The sequence below is a fragment of the Phlebotomus argentipes genome, unplaced genomic scaffold, assembly GCF_947086385.1.
Source record: "Phlebotomus argentipes unplaced genomic scaffold, Phlebotomus argentipes genome assembly contig_15, whole genome shotgun sequence".
Taxonomy (NCBI): domain Eukaryota; kingdom Metazoa; phylum Arthropoda; class Insecta; order Diptera; family Psychodidae; genus Phlebotomus; species Phlebotomus argentipes.
In genome coordinates this window covers 13,028,639-13,047,414 of record NW_026776181.1, presented here as the reverse complement: position 1 = coordinate 13,047,414, position 18,776 = coordinate 13,028,639, and the positions used below count along the sequence as shown (strand labels likewise).

At 39.3% G+C, this 18,776-nt stretch overlaps 1 protein-coding gene across 4 annotated transcripts in view; it reads right to left on the bottom strand.

The window, feature by feature from the left end:
• LOC132262288 (opioid-binding protein/cell adhesion molecule homolog) overlaps window positions 1-13,100 on the bottom strand; it is a 37,501-nt gene extending 24,401 nt beyond the window's left edge. The window contains exons 1-2 of one of the 4 annotated variants that reach the window (XM_059761506.1): window positions 12,128-13,100; window positions 11,590-11,862 (exon numbers count right to left, since the gene is read on the bottom strand). In XM_059761506.1, coding sequence (XP_059617489.1) covers window positions 11,590-11,674 — 85 coding nt within the window. In that variant the 5' untranslated portion in view covers window positions 11,675-11,862; window positions 12,128-13,100. The remainder of the gene's footprint in view (window positions 1-11,589; window positions 11,863-12,127) is intronic. The other 3 variants (XM_059761510.1, XM_059761507.1, XM_059761509.1) reach the window with 3 other exon arrangements.
• Between the last annotated feature and the right edge of the window lie 5,676 nt (window positions 13,101-18,776).

Below are 18,776 nucleotides of genomic sequence, written 5' to 3'. Positions count from 1 at the left end.
ACATAACTATAACATACCCTTTGTTGTGCTCCTCCACTGAATAAATAGACTAGCGGAAGTGTCTCCCCTTGGGAAGCGTCATTGTTCAATAAATAAAATAAATGAGCGTCAAATGTAGTCCAAACATCAAATTTGGGTCTCTCCTTATCTCAACAATAATTTTCTTTGACTTGTGTACGCATAATTAATTTAAATTACGTGCCATATTTTATATCACACTTACGAACTTTCCACGCCAGTGGATGCGATGATATTTTTCCCGGGAAAAATATGTTTCACCCACCATATCGTTCTGAACGAAAGAGAAAGTTTTCACCCTTCGCTGCCGAGATCCCATGGGATGATAATTCTTCCCCTGGACACTTCTCTATGCTGACACAAAGGAAGTCCCTCCGCTTAATTATACAATTTTATTATTTGTCTTGTGTATGCCTCAATTTTTCTCCCGTGAACCTCCTTTCATCGCTCAAACAGCCTCATAACAAAGTTAAAGTGACAATTTTACAACTCTTTCACAACTTTTTCCCCCGTTTTAATGAACGCCAGTTACCCCGATTAAATTACTCCCCATCCTGCCCATTAAAATTCCCCCTGGAATGGCATCCTCGGTGTCTGAGACAGGAAGTCCACAGAGGAAAAAGTCATAATTACACGACATACTGCCCACCTTGTCAGGACACTACTGAGCGAAGAAAGTCAAGCCATGCGTTACTAATGACCCCCTTTGCAAGCCATTGGAAACTCACCCACCATCAGATACTCCACAGCTCAGGAGGGAAATTCAATAAAGTTTCACTGCAGCTTTTCAATTTTAGCACGCGAGTTGCAAACTTCTCAACCCATTCACGCAAAAATTGTTTCACAATGAGGAACAAAACCATCAAATTAGCGGAACTGTTGAAAGTGTAAATAGTAGAAAAGTTGTTAAGTGGGAATTTTATTTCCCTCATCCAATTCGTTACAATGGGAATCCCTCACTTATGATGCACCCAGAGAAAACATATCATGTGATATGCTTCATTTTGCAAACGTCAAAAAATTTATGATAAGCGACTCGATTACTTTAAGGAATCTAGACTTATAATGATATTGGTTGGAATGAGACTAAAAACCCCACGATTTTTCCTCAAACTTCAAACTTGTAACTCATTTTTCCTTGAGTGCTTTCTGCAACTACCCGTCAATTCTTGTTACACAATCGAAATTACCATGAACAAAGTTAATACCGAAGTTTTATTTCAGCCCAACCATCATGGATTGTTGTTGAGAGCGAGTCGGGGAAATGAATATCTGAACAGGTGCACCTGAAGAGTGCCATAAATCAAGCTCGGCGCAGCTGAATATTTTCCCTGGCTGTCCTCGTTCTCAGTGCGGTGATATTTTGCATCCAAATGACATCGAGATATTTCAATTGCAAAAGAGGCACAAAGATAAAACAAGAGGATCCCTCGAGGAGGCGCACCGTGAATTTCGCGCCCTCTCTAATTGTACCATATTTCGCTTGCCGAGGCCGCAGAGTGACTCGGAGCACATTCAGTACATCCTCAAATGGTTGTGGCAAATCTCACGAATATGCCCCATATAATCACATCTAACTCCCCGCTTCCACTCCGTAATTGTCTTTAATTATTTAAGCACAACAACTGCTCTGGGCGTCTCGCATGTGCGACTCCGAAGCCTGAGGTCGATGCGAGGTGGCAAAAGCGCCGCGACGAGCGACCCAAACGCGAGGCGTCAGGATAAAAGCTCAAAAGTCATAAAAATGCATAATTATGTTCTCTCGCGCCCAACCTCTTTCCGCTTTTTGTGGTTTTGCAGATGATTAAAACTTTTCCGGTGGGCGCTCTAAACTTTTCCCCTGCTCACTTTCACCCTGTCTGTGGTGCCTTTTTTTCCTCGCCAACCCCAAAAAGCTCACCGCGGAAAACACCACTTTATTTGCATGTGCGGTTTTTGAGGAAAATAGCGAGTTAGAAGTGTCTGTTGGATTTTTCAGCTACAGTGATACTCCAAAATAGACACACTTGCGTAGAAATTTGATGGTATGAATAATGAGTTGAATTTCAGCTCAATAAAACACATATAAATAAAATATGAAAAAATAGTAGATTTTGTACAACTCATGAATATTCCTGTCGTCAGCAATTTTTCAAGAATTAACTGTAAAATCAACACAGAATGCGGTTAAAAAAGTTCACTACTATTTTCCACAAAAATGAAATTTATTTTAATTGATTATTTCAATACTTTTTTGTCCACTGCAAAATGCTGCGTTCCAAATTGCCTGTCTCTCCGCTTCTCCTAAATTGAGTTCAATTTGATTTTTGCGTCACAGTTTTTTCAATAAAATGAAAAATTTCTATGGAGAAAAACGATTTTTATTGCCATCAAATATTTCCACGACTATATGCAATGTTTCCAAAGCAAACAAATATTTTATTTTATCCACGGAAAAATTTTAATGATTCAACTGAAAATTGTGTTAGATCAACAAACAGCGTAAAATCGCAAAATCGTGAAGTTTTAATTAAAGTGAAGCGTTCAATATACTGGAGAAAAAAAGCATTCGTCATTTTCACTCAATGGGAAATCCATCGCGAAGTGAACTGAAGGAACTCTCTGCGTAATAAAAAGCGAGCGCAAAATCGCGAACAATAGAGAAAATCACATGAGCGCAGAAGGGAAATCTCAACAAGATAGAAAATAAAATGGGAAAATGTTGCCAAAAGCATCGAGAATTTTATTTAGCGAATAAACCCCGTGACAATGAAGAATGACTCACATTCGCCGAGGCTAGAGGGCGGAGGGTGAGTAACAAAAAAACGAGAAAGAAATTGAGGTAATCGAGGTTAATACTGCCAATAATGTCGAATAAATTTGGCGCTTCTCACTCGTTTCCACCCACAAATGACACAGACAAAAATCATGAGGGGTGAAAGTGAGAATATTTTCCTTGGGCTTTCCCTCGAGAAAGGCTCCCGAGGAGGCGAAAAAGGAAATAATTCGTGTGTCTTTCGATATTTGAGGTGTGCGTCGTGCGAAGGCAATAATTTATGGTTTAGGAGCGACTGAGACATGAAGAAGGAAAAAAAAAGCAGATAGAAATTGCCATAAGAAAATTACACGCTCAATTCCAACAATAATAACCGAAACGGAAATATGAGAGAAAATATTTGATGGCACCGAGAATCGATTTGACAATTGGAAAGTCATGAACTTGAGGATCTGAGCTCGTGACGGAATAAAAGAGGAAACTTTCGTGTCATAAACAGCGTAAATTTATCTATTTCTATTTCCCTCCTATTTTCCACCTTCATTTTCCTTTTTTATCCTTCTCACCACGCACACAATAAATTTTATCTACGATTTATTGGATGCATTAGAGAAACACCGAGGGAAAATGGCGGTAAACCAGAGAATAGAAGAGTGATTGGAATGAAAGCTCGTTTTTACCTCATCATTACCACGAGACATTTACATTCGAAAAATAGAAGATTTTCCCGATTTGTCTTGGAAGCGCAAATAGAAAATTTTGCTCAAAATATTGAGAAAAGCCAGCAGCCAGAGAGCAACAGATGGGATATGAAAAGAATGTGGGAACCTTATTTCATATTCCATTATTAATATAATGTACATATTGAACTGAATAGTCCCGATACGACCACACACTCTCCGCTCGTAGACGTACCATTTCCATCGATTATTTATTTCAAATGGAAATTATTTGGAGCACCTCGGGCTGAAGTGAAATAGGCTTTCCTTGACAGACTTTTCCACCGATCATAAATGCAGAAAACTGAAGTTCACTAAACTAAACATCATTGCAGAAACTTTCAGCCAAAAATGAACTCGTTAAGCTCGGCTGAGAAAGTTCAGAGTGTTACATTTATGTTGAATCTCTAATACATGATTTACATAAAGGGTTGCTAAAATATGAACTTTCCAAACTATCTCAATAAATAATTCTATCAAATCAATCTGGCTTCTACAAAAGCTTAAACTTCTCTACTTCCCAATAAAAGCTGATGAGAGCTTCTAAAAATCCATTTTCAGTATAAAGCTGGAAAAAACGTTCCCAATTCTTTGAATAAACATTTTTCCCAAAATAACGAGATGTTTATTTTATCTGTTTTTGCGGCGCCAACGTATATTGTTTAGTGGGAAAGACACAGAGAAAAAATTCACCCACTGTAATCAATTGAACCTCAATTTATTTTCCATTGATGTGAAAACAATATGCCTTTAGAAATTCACCCACGCCCCCGAAATCCATCCACTTTCTCTGTTATTACCAAACTGGCCGAAATGTATTTTGGCAACGCAACAAAACGATTGCAAATTAAATTAAACAATGATGTCCCTATATTTATGAATATTCATCCCAAGGAATTCATTCTCTCCGGACAATATTAATGAGCGAGAGTGTTTAAACAATAAATTGATTAATTTCCGCTAGTTGGAAAAATAAATTACTTGCCTGCCTCTTTCCACTCTCGTCTTCAATGTAAATTTGGGGTGGGAGGGTGTGGAAATATGAACGCGGAGCTTGACAAAAATGCTGAAGCGATTAAAAATTCCATGGATAGACTTTAATTAGCAATTTCATTACTGGAGACGATAAAGCGATTTGATTAAAATACAGTATTGGCCCCACCACTCCGACGAAAACTGTTTGCCAACAGAATTAATATTAGCTACAATGTATGTGTAGCGACAAATTCTGTGAAAAATGCTGAAAAGTGAGAAAAGATCATTCTAATTACAGATTTTTTTCCACCACAGATCAACTCTCCCCAGAGGAAAAACATTGAAATGAGAATTTTTTAATTGACGCACCGAGAGAGTCAGAGGATGAGGAAAGCTCTGTGTGAGCTTTTATGTAATTTGGCTTCATTTTGTCGTTACAGATTTTCTACACGACATTGGCTGAGACTTTTTTTCACACACTCCTGCAATAGCCTTGTTGGGATGAGCTTTCCCGCAGCTTTTTCCAACTTTCCACCCCAGTTCTCCTACCTCCTCGTCTGGAGGATCACTTTGCCAACTATCATGTGGTCGCCACAGCTCTCGGGGGAATTTTTGTCGCCTGTCGCGTGCTTCCCTCTTGCCGGACGTTTATGTGCCGTGGATTTGCGCGGGAAAATTCTGCATTGCATGCAAAAAGCACTGACTGTGGGCTCCATATGCATCCTATCGTCAAATTGGCAGGACGAGCGGAAAAAAGTCAAATGGAAAAACTAATCCCGAACCTCGGATTAAAAGAAGAATCGATTTTCTGGTTTGTCTCTCCACATTGGACTCTTCATGACAATTCTGCATCCTATCATTTTCCATATAGTTGATTCTAGCGTTCTCGCACAAAAATTGCAAAACTCACTGATATGAATCGAATTTCATGAGAAAATAAAAAAAAACAGACATTTCATGGATCCATGCGAAATTATTATTATTATCATCTGCATATCTTTTATCTAGAAACACAGATAAATATCAACTCCAATGCAGGTTCAGAATTATTAGCAAAATTATAGAGTACAAATTCTAATCCCTTCTCCATCTCCAGCCGATATCCTGTTCGCATATACGATAGCAAATACCCTTCGTATTGCTTACACACTGAAGGAATGTACAACTGCATAGCTGCTAATTGCAAAATGACATTTTCATAGGGGAGTTCTCTGTGTCGTATTTTTACACAGATTCCAGGCGGATTTAGTCATAAAAAAATATGAAAAGATTTTCCAGAAACACAAACTTTGACTGAGAATCCTGGCTGAAACACGTAGCATGCGGATGTGTGGAAAGTTTTGTAAAAAACCACTCAAATTCCATCAGACGTGAAGTAGGATATGGAAAATGGAACATGGGAAAGTTGCTCGTCGAATTTTATGTTATGAATTTTCCACTGTTTTTCTCACTTCTTGTCAAACTTTCGTCTTTTGCCCAACCATTCAATTTCGCCTCTACAGCTTATTTATCATGAATTAATTAACAACTTTCAACATTCAAGCAGAAAGAAAAGCTATTGATATGTGCAATGGTGCAGAACTTTTTCTTTTCTTTGTTCCCTCCTCCACTGTTATCACTATTCTCCGCTTTCTTTTGAATTATTCCTTCCATGAGAGAATTAAGCGTTGAATTCAGAACACTTTAGACTTTCTCGAAAGATTATTTTTCCAAGAACTCCAAGTTATCTTGAAATTTACATATAAGTTTGATGTCTTCGATATATTTCTCGCTTGGGGCGAGTTCAAGGAAAAGTGATGTAAAATAATGCAGTATAAAAATGCTGGGCGAAAAACTGATATTATAATACCTTTTCTCTCGCCTGTATAAACTGCTAACAACCTTCGAGGGACAATTTTCACCTCTTCTTCTCACAATATCCGCCCTTTTTATATAGGAAGTTTGAGAGAAGGGCGAATAATGAGAACGCCTCATTGACTTTTCGCTCAAGGCTGTGAGCGCGACTTTAATTATTTGACATTTGAGACAAATGATTTTATTATTTATTTTCCAAGGTGGTCCTTAGGACCCTGGGTGACGACCGTGGAAGTGATGGTAATTAGAGAAGAGGGTTTAATTAAGAGTCAAACAGAGATTCTTGTTTTCTTCTATTTGTCTCCCTGTTTTCATTCATTATACAGCTCTTCCATTTAACTATATCTTCCATCATTTGCACTGCTGCAAAGAGTGAAATTGACCCAAAATAAGATTATATCTCATTTCGTACCTCCACTTTCAAATCAATAGCCAATTGATCCTTACCGCAAAGTCCCTTATAACGAGAGTCAGACGAATTACACAGAATTGTCCTTTGAGTGGAGCGAATGATCCTTTTCCAACACTCACCATCTGATAACAGCAGCCAGAGCTTTGGATTGGTGGTGAAAAATTTAACAGCAAAGTTGAGCATTTAATTTGTTTGGTGGGAAGCGAGCCTTTTAGCCGGAAAGCACGAAAGAGAGCAAAGCATCGAGTAAAAGCTTTACTGTTGATATTTTATCTCTCCCGCCACTCAACCGTTGATTAAATATTTCGATACGAGGTGAAAATGTGCCACCCACCGAAAAATAATTGAAATTTTTCCACGGAGTGGAAAAGTGCAATTAAAAATTTCATATTAGCTCAAGTTCTTAATTGACATTTTTGGCATTATTTGACGACTTCCGTGGAGGAGTTGGGCGGCTAAAGTTGAATCGGAGCGTCTTGCCGCAATATCAGAAAGTCTTGCCGGAGGGTGAGAAGATACTCCAGAAAGGGAGACTTTGATAAAATCCAACGGAGTTTCCTCGCAATATTACACCTTCCTCGGCGTGGCGAGACTACACGAAAGGAAGCAACGCTAGGATGATAATTACATGAGTTTAATTTCACGACAATCTCACAAGTATTCCCAAGTCCACCCAGTTGGCAAACAAGAGAAGGAGGAAGATAGATATGAGGAAGACTTGTCCGTTTGCCATTGTGTGCTATTGACGAAAGAGCTTTTCAAATTAAACGCTTCGGGCTATTTTGATCTCTTCCCTCTCGCCCACTTTACCATTCACCCACCCTCTCAAAATATGTCTTATTGTATTTCATAACGGATTCTTGAGTCATTTCACTGGGTTATTTTTAACTCCTTGACTCTGCAAAATATTCTCTCTTCAGCACTTTTCGCAAAGAGATTGCCTCTAAAGGGAAATTGATGTGATGGCTTTCTGACAAATTCAATGAAGCCCTCTGGAAGATAATGACATCTTCCAATGATTTCTTACTTAATGGATTGTTTTCCGGAAAATATTGACAAGCCTAAAAATATATCATTTCGAACACTCTTGTTTCAAGAAAATTTGTTTAAATTCATTTGTGCATAGATTGAAGATTTGGTTTTGGACATACGCTCTTTGGTGACACCGTGACACATTTAGAATTAATGTAATAACACTGATTCATGATAATCTGAATACTGATTTATTAGATATTGCTTCGTTCCGTTGAATATGCATTCGCAGAATATGTGAATTTAGATTTTGCAGAGATTTACGGTTTCTCCATTTAATAAATTAATTTGTACTATAAGAATCGATAACGCTTAAATTCTACAATTTCACTCACTTTCGCAGAGAAAAATTCCCCAAAAATATACTTAAAAAATACTTTATAGCCCCTCAACGTTATTTACCCAATAAAATATCTGCCTTTCATTTTGCTCTCGAGCAAAAATATGTCTAAGAAATGTGTCTGGGAATTTGCGCGATAAAAAGCTGATATTTTACCCACTTTGCAGGATGTTTTACAGCTCTCTCGCTCTCCAGAAAGAATGGGAAGAATTCCCACCCAGAGTTTCAACGCTACATCTCACTTTGAGAGAAATCCACAGCATGGCTTTTTTTCTTCTTCTTTACACACGGCGGAAGAAGAAGTCTTTCTTGCAGAAACACCCCGGGGATATTTGCTAATAAAATAGATTTGCCCAATATGTATCCACAACAAGGACAATGTAACTCTTTTTCAGTACAATTCAGACAACAAAGGAATATAATTTATTTGCAAATTTAAGTGGAGGGAGAGAATTCGAAATATTTCGGGTAGGATTTTTCCACTTGAGAAAATATACACAAAACAAAAAGTTTAGTCAATAGAGAGGGGACATTAATTGATCGTGGACAATGTGCATAAATTTTGCATAATAATTCCTCAGCATAGAGCAATTATTTTGCGTTGGGGAAGGGCTTTGAATGTAAATTGAGTGAAATGTGAGCGTGAGCCGAGGCGAAAAAACTCATGCTCGAGAATGCAGTGAAAAAGCTTAAAAAGCACAGCGGAGAAATTTTAATGTGTTTCTGCTGTTTTTGTCAAGCTTCATTGTCATTTATTTCACCTAATTTTTCCCGCAGATTCGCTCTCTCTCTCACCATTGCCAAAGGGTGACACACTTGTGTTTGCAAAATAAAATACCCAGCATCACTCGTTTAGGCAAACAGTGAAATGACGTGGTGCATTTCCTCTTCAATGCATTCGTACAAAAAAAAAGCGTCAAATGGGAAAAAGTTTCACTCTCTAATGCACTCATTTCACTTGACGCTCTGTGACATTTATTCATTGACTTGTGCCATTTGTAACATTTTTTTGTGATTTTTTGTCGAGCTGATGTATCATGACATTCCGCTAAAAAGCCAGCTCTGGATCTCACTCTTGATTCTCCTCAATAGTGTTGTAAATAAAAAAGAGCAATGATGTGGAGAGGAAGAATTTTTTTATTGCAACCGTGAACGAAGTGAAATTTAATAAAGCCAATAAAATAGCAATAAATAAGCAGAGAATATGATGTAAAATTTTCCAACAGCGCGGGATGAATTTTTACAACGACTGTGCGTGAAGTGAAAACGGAAATTCATTCTGAATTTTGTGATTCACGAATATATTCTTTGCCAAAGAGGCATAAAAGTAACCAAAAATATGTATTTCTGAAATGGTATTTTAAAAAGTACTACATTTTGTATCATTTCTTGCAAATCACAAAGTTGCATTTACGTCTATATATTCCATATACGCAATGTATGGAGAGAAGATGTTTTGTCGAGAAGAATTTTTTGCATAGAAATAAATTTCTTCACTTCCGATTAAATCTGTTTATTCACACCCCAAATTTTTGTCACCTGAGCAAGATTAGGAAATTAATAAAGCTGTAATCGATATGCTATGTGTCCAAAATCATGGAATGTGCCTTGAATTTGTGTACTTGTTCACCCTTTAAATGTCTCTGCAATGAATTCTCACTTTCCGCACTCATCATTATTGTGTATGATCGGTTGAGTGCGCAAACAGGGATGCAAGGGAGCAATAGGACCTCCATGGAAAGTCATAAAATATAATAACAACGAAAAAGAGAGTTCATAACATACATGAAATAATATATAAATTTGATTTTATCACATCCTCTGACCAAAATCGTATAATGCGATCCACATTTAAACGTCAACTTCCACCCCATGCCACAACTCCCCATTCCTGGTGATTGAAATCACTCCCGATATGGCTGTGGGCCTGGCGACGGGCGACACGGGATTTTCCGTTTCATCAATCGCCCGCCCCCAGAATGGGTGTGCAAAAGTTTCCAGGCCCACCGGGTCGGGGAGGTCACAAATTTTCACCCTTAATCTGGGCACCATTACTGGGAAGTCTTGTCGGGCCGAAAAACATTCCTCCTTCCGATCATTCGCCGGCTGGAAAGGGAACTCCGGCATTCTCTGTGGGGGAGGGAGAGAGACATCATGTTCGTGACAATCGTCTCGAGAGAAACTTGACCGTGGAATTATTACCTTCCCACCATGACTTTTGAATCAATATTTGTTATCGGGGCGTTTTATTGCACAAACTTTTTCACGTCTTCTGCTCCATGAGGTGGAAGAAATGGCAAAATAAATGATGGAACCTCTTCATTTTCCCAAAACTCACGACTTTCACTCCCCTCCACCCAGAGACTTTTCTGTCGCGATAAGAATTGATTTTCATTTTCCACCCTCAATTAATTCATGTCCCAAGACCAATTTTTACTCCTCTTCGATTCCTCGATTGGACATCGCAATCGACATTTTTCGCTCATTCCCAATATAAAATCCCAGGAAAAGAGAACCCAGGGTGAACTGAAAGAGAGCAATTATTAGACACGACGAGCTACTCATTGGCTAAGAGCTTTCACCCGAAAGTTTACTTTGAAATCTCTGTTTTACTTTGTGTCGCTCTGCCCAATTTTCCCCAGTGGCGATCTATTTGTGCAGAAAACTAATTTCCTCCTGCAGCATTTATCTGACGGAAATAAATACGGGGTTGAATGGGCAAACTTTCCAAATAATCTTTTTAAATGAATTTGCGATCATCCAGAGGATTCGCAAAAGAGTGAATTTTTTACTTTTGTCGTGTCGAAATAAAATATAATTTTTAAACTAAAAAAATGAGGAATTTTTCCCTCTTCCAATGAATTTTTAATTTTATAAGTATATATACACTATGCGACCAGAAAGCAATATTGAATTTTCCATTAGAATTTCAGGCAGAATTAATGGCAATTTGCGACAGAGACAATTAAGTATTTCCATTTTCAAATCCACCAGGAGGGGTTGCTATAGTGGGGTAATTAAGTTTTGTGCCAATTTCACAAAGAAACATTATTTTGGAAGTTCATCAAAAGACGAAGAGACAATTTATATCACTTAACTCGTAGTTTGTGCATGCAGTTTCGCCAAGAAGAAAATTCAACTACCATGATAAATTCCCCAGTGCATTCAATATCAGGTACCGAAGTGCTCGAATATACATTGCAGATCATAAAATTGTTCTGATATACAATGAATTCATCGTATTGCGTTGATTGAATTCTCTTTATGAAATTCAACTCTTTATGTAGAGAGTTTTTCAGGGATCTAAGGAATTTCCTTTGTGAGAATGCATCTAGTGTTATATAAATTGCACCTCACAGAAGGCAAAAAAGGTCAATAAAAGGCAATTTCCTACATCGAGCACCTCACAATGCGAAACGACAACCATTAGATATGAGAAATTACAATTTACCACTCTTCTTGCAAATTTATGTACAATTATTACCTTCGTCTCCGTGTATTGTGGCCATAAAAATTCCATTAAGTAGAAAAAGAGTTTGTGCAAAAAATATTTCACTCAGCCCTCTCATAGCGGAAAGTATTTCACTCTTGCTCCGTATTTAGTCGTTAGCTTGATGCTCAAACTTAGGTAGTCACCCTTCGATGAGGGGGTGGATGATGATTGTATTGGGTGGTCTGATGCTCAATCCCTCGCACAATTCGCACAGTGGGACACATGTGGGGGCAGGGTGGTCGTCCAAAGTTCCTCTCTCTCTCTCTACGAAAAATTCACACACAATCAGAGTTGAAAGGAGATTAGATAAGAGATAATCATCAAGCTAAACTCATCATGTGCAAATTTTAAGAAAACACAGGGGAAATCATTGGAATAACAAATAATAGTTCATACAGTGCTATAATTTGCAATTCAACAATATGTTCAGCGTGGAATTTATGTTATGGGAAAAAGCTCGTATATGATAAACCGAATTTGAAATCTACGAAGTAACTGACAAATACAAATTCACTTTATGGCAAATAACCTTTAGAATCTTTTAGGCAAGATAAACAACCTGACAAACAGTGTGAAATCCTATATCTATTTAATTTCCTACATTATCTCCTTCCAACTCTGCCCACAATTCATTCGATACACCAAAGCACAGCAATTTCTTCTCTTGGCGTTCTCTTTTGATTTCTTGTCTCACTTCCACTTTCACATGCGGAATTTGGTGCTTCGGCAAAAGGGGCTCTCGGGGTAATTCTCACTTCAGCATTCTGTTTATTACCAACTGTCACGAAACTCTATTTTCCATCGTAATAAAGATTTTTTCTCCTCTTCACCCTGCCCTCGTCAGGGGTATTTTTACACCCCCTCGTGCTGATGCCGCACAAATAGAGTAAATGGACTTGTAGAGTACAAATAATAATATTCCATTTGGTGAAATTATTTTCCACCTCACTCGCGATACTCCAACTGGGTGTCTTTTGCCCACTTCCGACAGGACTTTCAAGCCACTTCCGCCACAAAGTTAATCGCAACGAGCTTTTCCCATTCACGTCCCCGTTTTTGCCACTCACACCGTTCTGGCTCACTTTCCCACCGTGGCACTTCTTCTAAAATGTTTACTTTTGTCTCTCCTCCGCTCTCAATGAGTGTCAAACACTTTATTTTCACACAGAACTCTGCGCCCACTGCTGGCTTCCGGGTGGATGGAGTCCCTTGGTGAGCTTCCCGTGGATGACTTCTCCTCTTATCTCGACAAAAGCGATTGTTTTAGCTTATGCAAATGCATTTTTAATTAACAGTCTCGACCAAGTCTTTTGTCTGGACATTCGCAGTCTGAGCTTCTGATTTCTTGTCTGTCGCGTGACGACCCGAGGAGTGATGTGGCAAGGTGAGGAACTGGAGAGACAGTGTCCACCCGCCGACTTGAGACCACCAAGAGTGCTTCTCAAGTCTGAGGAAGACCAAAGTGGGAGCTTAACGCTGGAACTGTGGCGCTTTCTCCCGTGGCTGCGAGTCAACTAAATTAACCGACTCGGTTGCAATTAGAAAAATATGCTTTCACCAGACACACACACACACACACACACACAGAGTCACTGGCCACCCTCTGGATGCGCCATCGCCCCTCCTGACTACCCCTTCGCTCGTGGCATGCGAGCATGCGCCCCAGTCTTCCGCCTCTCGTGCATTCTGCACCGCTCTCGAGGGGCCGAATGTGGGCCAAGAGGAGAGACATGCAAGACACCAAATAATTGGAATTGATTCTCGCAACAAGAAGAGCAGCAAAAAAGTGTCACAGACACCAAATGTGTGAGCTTTCCGTCTCTGGAAAGAGTGTCAATTGAGCACGGTAATTGGATCAAGTGCGGCACATTTCATGGTGTTAAGAGGAAATTGCATTTTGAAGGGAAATTCCTCGAAACCAGTACAGGGCAATCTCATACGGCAGAGAGCGAGTTTCAAGATGATTTTAAGGGAATCGAATGAGATACATCGCTGAATTTTCTGAGAAATTCTATGCCATACAATCAATGGCATAGAAACATATTCCAGCCAATTAGTGCCACTCTATTGCGATTTGACTACATTGAAGAAAATTTTCATTGATATTTCCTAGGAACTGACAATTTCTTTCTCAGTATTGTGAAAGTCCAGTGTTTGTTCAGTAAACGCAAATACATCGTACAATATCAGTCAATTATATTAATTTCATAACATTTCTAATCCATCAGCATAAGCTGAAAATGTACTTTCTCGGAAGGAGAGATTGAATTTTCTATTGAAATCATTCACATAGCCTTTCTTTATTCATGAAGAACGCAAAATAGTGAGTGGTTGGGCGCGAGAAAAGGTGCGAAAAATGAAAATGCAGCCAAAGTGTGAGACTTAACAAGTTGAAGGTGTTTCTTGTCGGTGACTCGTGAAGGCAAAGTGTGAGGTGAATGCGAAAATCTCACGCTTCAAGAAAAAGCTTCAACATCACGCAAAAGTTCATTCACTTGCATATACTTTCAGCTTTGAAGTTTCATTTAATCCATCAAACGTGAGCATTTTTCCAACATTATGTCTTACATGTATGGAAATGTATAATGGGAAAACAACTCTCTAATATGCTTTCCTCTTCATTTCCCTATGCCAAAAGGCCAAAGGGAGAGAGAGCTGAAGGTGGCATGAAAGGAATGTTAATAAAAGAAATGCGGAAGGTCTCAGTGGAACAATTGCAAAATATATGAAGATTTTTTATTGGTAAAAGTGAGCAAAAAATCCACCAACGGTGAAAATTGTTCGAAAGAAGTATAATATGAATTTGCACGTTTCACAAGATGTCTTTAAAATTACCTGGGAAATATTTTCCCTTTCATTCTTCCCGCAGCAAGGAAAAGATGAAAAACTTACGCCCCGAAAGTGTTCACGTATTTTTCTGTTCTTCCCACCCACGCTTTTCCGACGTTCCACCACGTAGTTCCCGTTCTTTTGAATTTAAGCACGCGTTGTGTTGTTTTACGGCGCTTAGCGAATTAGAAAATGTTTCACTAATAATGACTCCTCCACCACCCCGTCAGCCTTTTAATTACCATCCCACCCATCGTCATCTTTTCTCTTGTCTTTTCTCTCCTGCGCTCGCCTTTCACGACAACACAGAGCACAAGACATTCTACACACTTTAACTAGATATTTCATCCTTCCTCCAGGGAAAGCGCCGATTTCACTCATTAAATTTCTTCGAGCGAATCCTCGTGGAAATTTGATTTATTCTTTTCCTCCTTCCTTGCGCCAACCTATTAAACCATCATTTTCCACCATGGGGGATAATTGAAAAGGAACTATGTACAAGACTCAGGAGAAATTTAAGATGACTCCTGATGCTCATTTCCGGATCCTTTTAGTCACTAATTTTCGCAAATTACAATCCCCTAAGCATTCAGATGAGACAATTAACTTATTCTCCGCTCTTCTTTCCCAAATGTATGCAAGTCGTAGTTAATTTGCAGTGCTTATATGCATATAATTTACTGTCGATTTATTGGGGAAAAAATGCAATTAAACCGCCCTCAAGTGCCGTAAATATCCGTTAAATGGCCCAACCCTCTCGGTAAGAACTCACGCTCAAATTTAATGCACTTTCGCATGTTCGATGATTGTGAAAATAAAACAATCACAGCACATTAGCATTCTTTTGCCACACACACACCGTGCTCGGGAGTCTCTCTGAATAGCGCCAATTTTCCCCGCTCGATGAATATTCCATTTGCCAGAGTCGAGCGGGAAAATGTGTGTGAAAATGTCTCGGAGAAAATGGGTGAATTTCCTCTAAGGGAATGCGTAAATTGACATTCGTCCCATCCCTCTGTCGTTGGTGCAGTAATTTTCCTGCCATGGGGCCACCAATTTCCCCAAGAGTGGGTGGGCAGTGGGTGAAAAAAGTCTAATTGCAAAATGGCATTTGAGCACGCAAGTCCATAAAGCGAACTTCTGCATTTATCAAACGCTCTGTGTGCTTTTTCCGTGCCTAGTTGGGTAGCAAGAGATTTCCACCACCTGGTGATAATTTGTTCATATACCCACGACCTGAACGAAGAATGGGGTGACAATTTCATCCCTCACGGGCGGGATGAGTCGGAGTGCGAAAGGGTAATGAATTAAATTAAGTACCATGACACGAAGTGGTCTGAGAGGAACAAGGAGTCGGAATGTTCATCTCTGCCTCTTCAAGTGAGCCACGGAGGACAACCTTGAGAAATCATCCGAATGGGATCATCATTGGCAGACTACAGAATGAGTTCACAATCCGCATCTTCTATCTGGACAGACTCCAACTCACGACAGGACGGAAGGTATGCCAATTAGAGACAGGCCAAGGAATCTTCAAATATATAAATCCAACCGTGTGATGCAGGATTTATGAGGCGGAGAATAGTCCCATAGTGTCCCAAAGACATCGCCAAGCGCGGAGAGTCAGACGATACAACAAATTTGCATAATTGATAGGAATTCACGTGTATTGCCAACATTAACAAATCCAATTCATTATTGTAATATTTAGTGTGTGCTAGACACAGTGTCGAGGGATGAGAAACATCAGGCGGAGATAAACGACAAATAAACCCTGGGGAGGAATTCCCAACCGTCCCACATTTCCTAGGAATACCCGAGGACATGGTGATTTCTCATACTCAGCACACGAGACCACACAACGGCAAGAGACTGAGTCCTGTATTCAAATTCCGATTTATCAATTCAAATTTACCAGTTTGAATTAGACAACGTGAAGCATACTCTCCCCCCTCTCTCACATTCACTCGGGTGCACCTTGAGATTGAGGCTTTCCCTGTGTCTGCCCAGGAAAGATACAATAATTGCGGCTCTCGGACACCATCGAGAATTAAATGCACAATTTGGAGCTCTTATGCAAAGTGGAAAATTCATACATTTCAATTTCCACCCGGAGGTACAAATGGCAGATTATGCCGAAAGGAACGGGAGTGCTAAAATGTTCATGCTACAAGTCTTACTGGACAATTCATCATGGGTAAAGGGAATAATATCTCTGGTGAATTTTATGGTCTCTATGCATGAAATTCTCATAAGTGATAAAGCAATATGAAACAAGTTAAATCCAAAATGGAGAGAGCTCTGATTTTTTTTTTACAAAAGTATTCAAAGCAAAAGCAAAATCAATATCTAAGAGGATTTCAGCACTATTAATTTGAATTCAACTCTGCCCACTGGCTCTCAAAAGCGTAATATTTCATATTGCAGTGTGGATTTTGTTGTCATCAATTTTTTTTCTTCAACTTTTTATTGAAAGGAGGTGAACTCAATAAAAGGTGAGCAGTCGATTTTCCTTATCACACAGGCAGACGGAAATTCAGTGACTTGACAATGCGATAATGACGATACTGAAGAGCAATTTGGTGCCATTGCAGACAAATAAAACACTTGAGTCAATATCTTTGATCACTCAATTGGATTATAATTGAATTTAATTATTTCTCGTCATTCACCCATATGCTCTCCTTAAGAAAAATATAGTAAATTTTATTCACAGGCTTCAGTCGTTGAGAACAGAGCAGAGAATTTGGGTCATTTGTACCTCTTTATGCTGGAACGACCACAATATAAACTTTACTATTTTATTATACATATTTTGCCTTCTTATTGAAATTCGCTCGTGAGATATTACCTAATTTGTAGCCAGTTGTTTAGCCGCCACTCGCCAAAGTCTCCATGGTATTTTCCACCTCATGGGCAACCTTGGAGAGAGCAAAAAAACCGCCCCCAGCGCTCTGGCACGAGGGAATGTGTGGCAAATGCTATGTGGGACGATAAAGGGAAAATAAATGATGTGGATAGTGTTGAAAATTAAAATTTTCATAATCCACCGACATATATCTCGTGGTGGGGAGTCCGGGGAAAGGGTGGATGTCAAAGAAAGATTGCAGGGTGGTCACTGGGTCGGAATGGGTGGCCCATTGCTAGGCCCTAGAGAGGATGAGGGAAATATTTGCCTGGTGTGAATGTGTGAAATTTTCAACTGGCATTGGGCCAAATTAATTCCGTCTCACTCTAGCGCATCCACCTCGTGAATATTTGTGGAATCCACTGTCAAACATATCATCCGGCGCTGGGAGGGTGACACCGGGACGCCTGGAAGGAGTGAGACAACACCCGAAGATAATCGCATTGAATTGTCATAGGGAATTTAATGCGGCACCAGCAGCTTCTTCCGGAGAGACAACATTTAACAAGACGCCAGATGATGCAAATGCGCCGAAATTGTCGCGGAAACAAAAGCTGGCGCCCTCCCGAGTTCTGCAACTTGATCCCTGAGAATTGTGAGTGTGTGAGATGAGATAAAATTCCCATTTTAAACATATCAATATCAATCCACACATTCTCATGAGGAAATTGCATTTGCAACTGTCGGAAGATATGTAATCGTTTGATCACATATTGAGAGAAAATCTCTCAATTTCATTCAATTTCTTGTAAAAGTAGAAAATTTACTTTTCCGCAATTTTCAAAAAAAAACCAACCAAAGTTCAGTTTCTACTTAAATTGAAGAGAATACTGTCGATTATAGTAATTCATCTGCAAAAATGTCGCACTGAGTGGCAAATAACATCCGAATGGGATGTGAAGGCATCGAATGTGGTAAGAAAAATTGATTTCCCCCTATTTTCTAACATGTAAATTCATCGATTGCACTTTCCTCAATTCTTTGTAAATACTCACTCCAATTGAGATGTTTTCTTCTCATTTTTCTCACGTCTATGCGATTTTTCCATTAGAACAGATCCTATAAATGAAATTGAAACGAGAAAACAATAGGCAATATCTCGGCACTATGCAGACTCTTGAGCAGAGCTCCAAGGGCTCCTGACGAACTGTGGGCGTTGGAACTGAATGAGAGTATGGGAGCTATCACGGTTTATTCCACTTGCTCCTCACAAAAGGTAATTCGCCCGATTAAGCATGTCAACAATTCTGTTTTATTCATCACTGAATGTAAATACGACACTCTGTGACCCATCCATGCTCCCCGGCTTGGCCATGAAATTCAAATACAAAATTTCGGAAGTGTGCGACTGCGACGATCCATGGGATTCACATGCATACCATCCATCAAAATTGGAGTCACTATCGAGGGGTGTAGTGTGTATAAATGATGGTGCTGTATA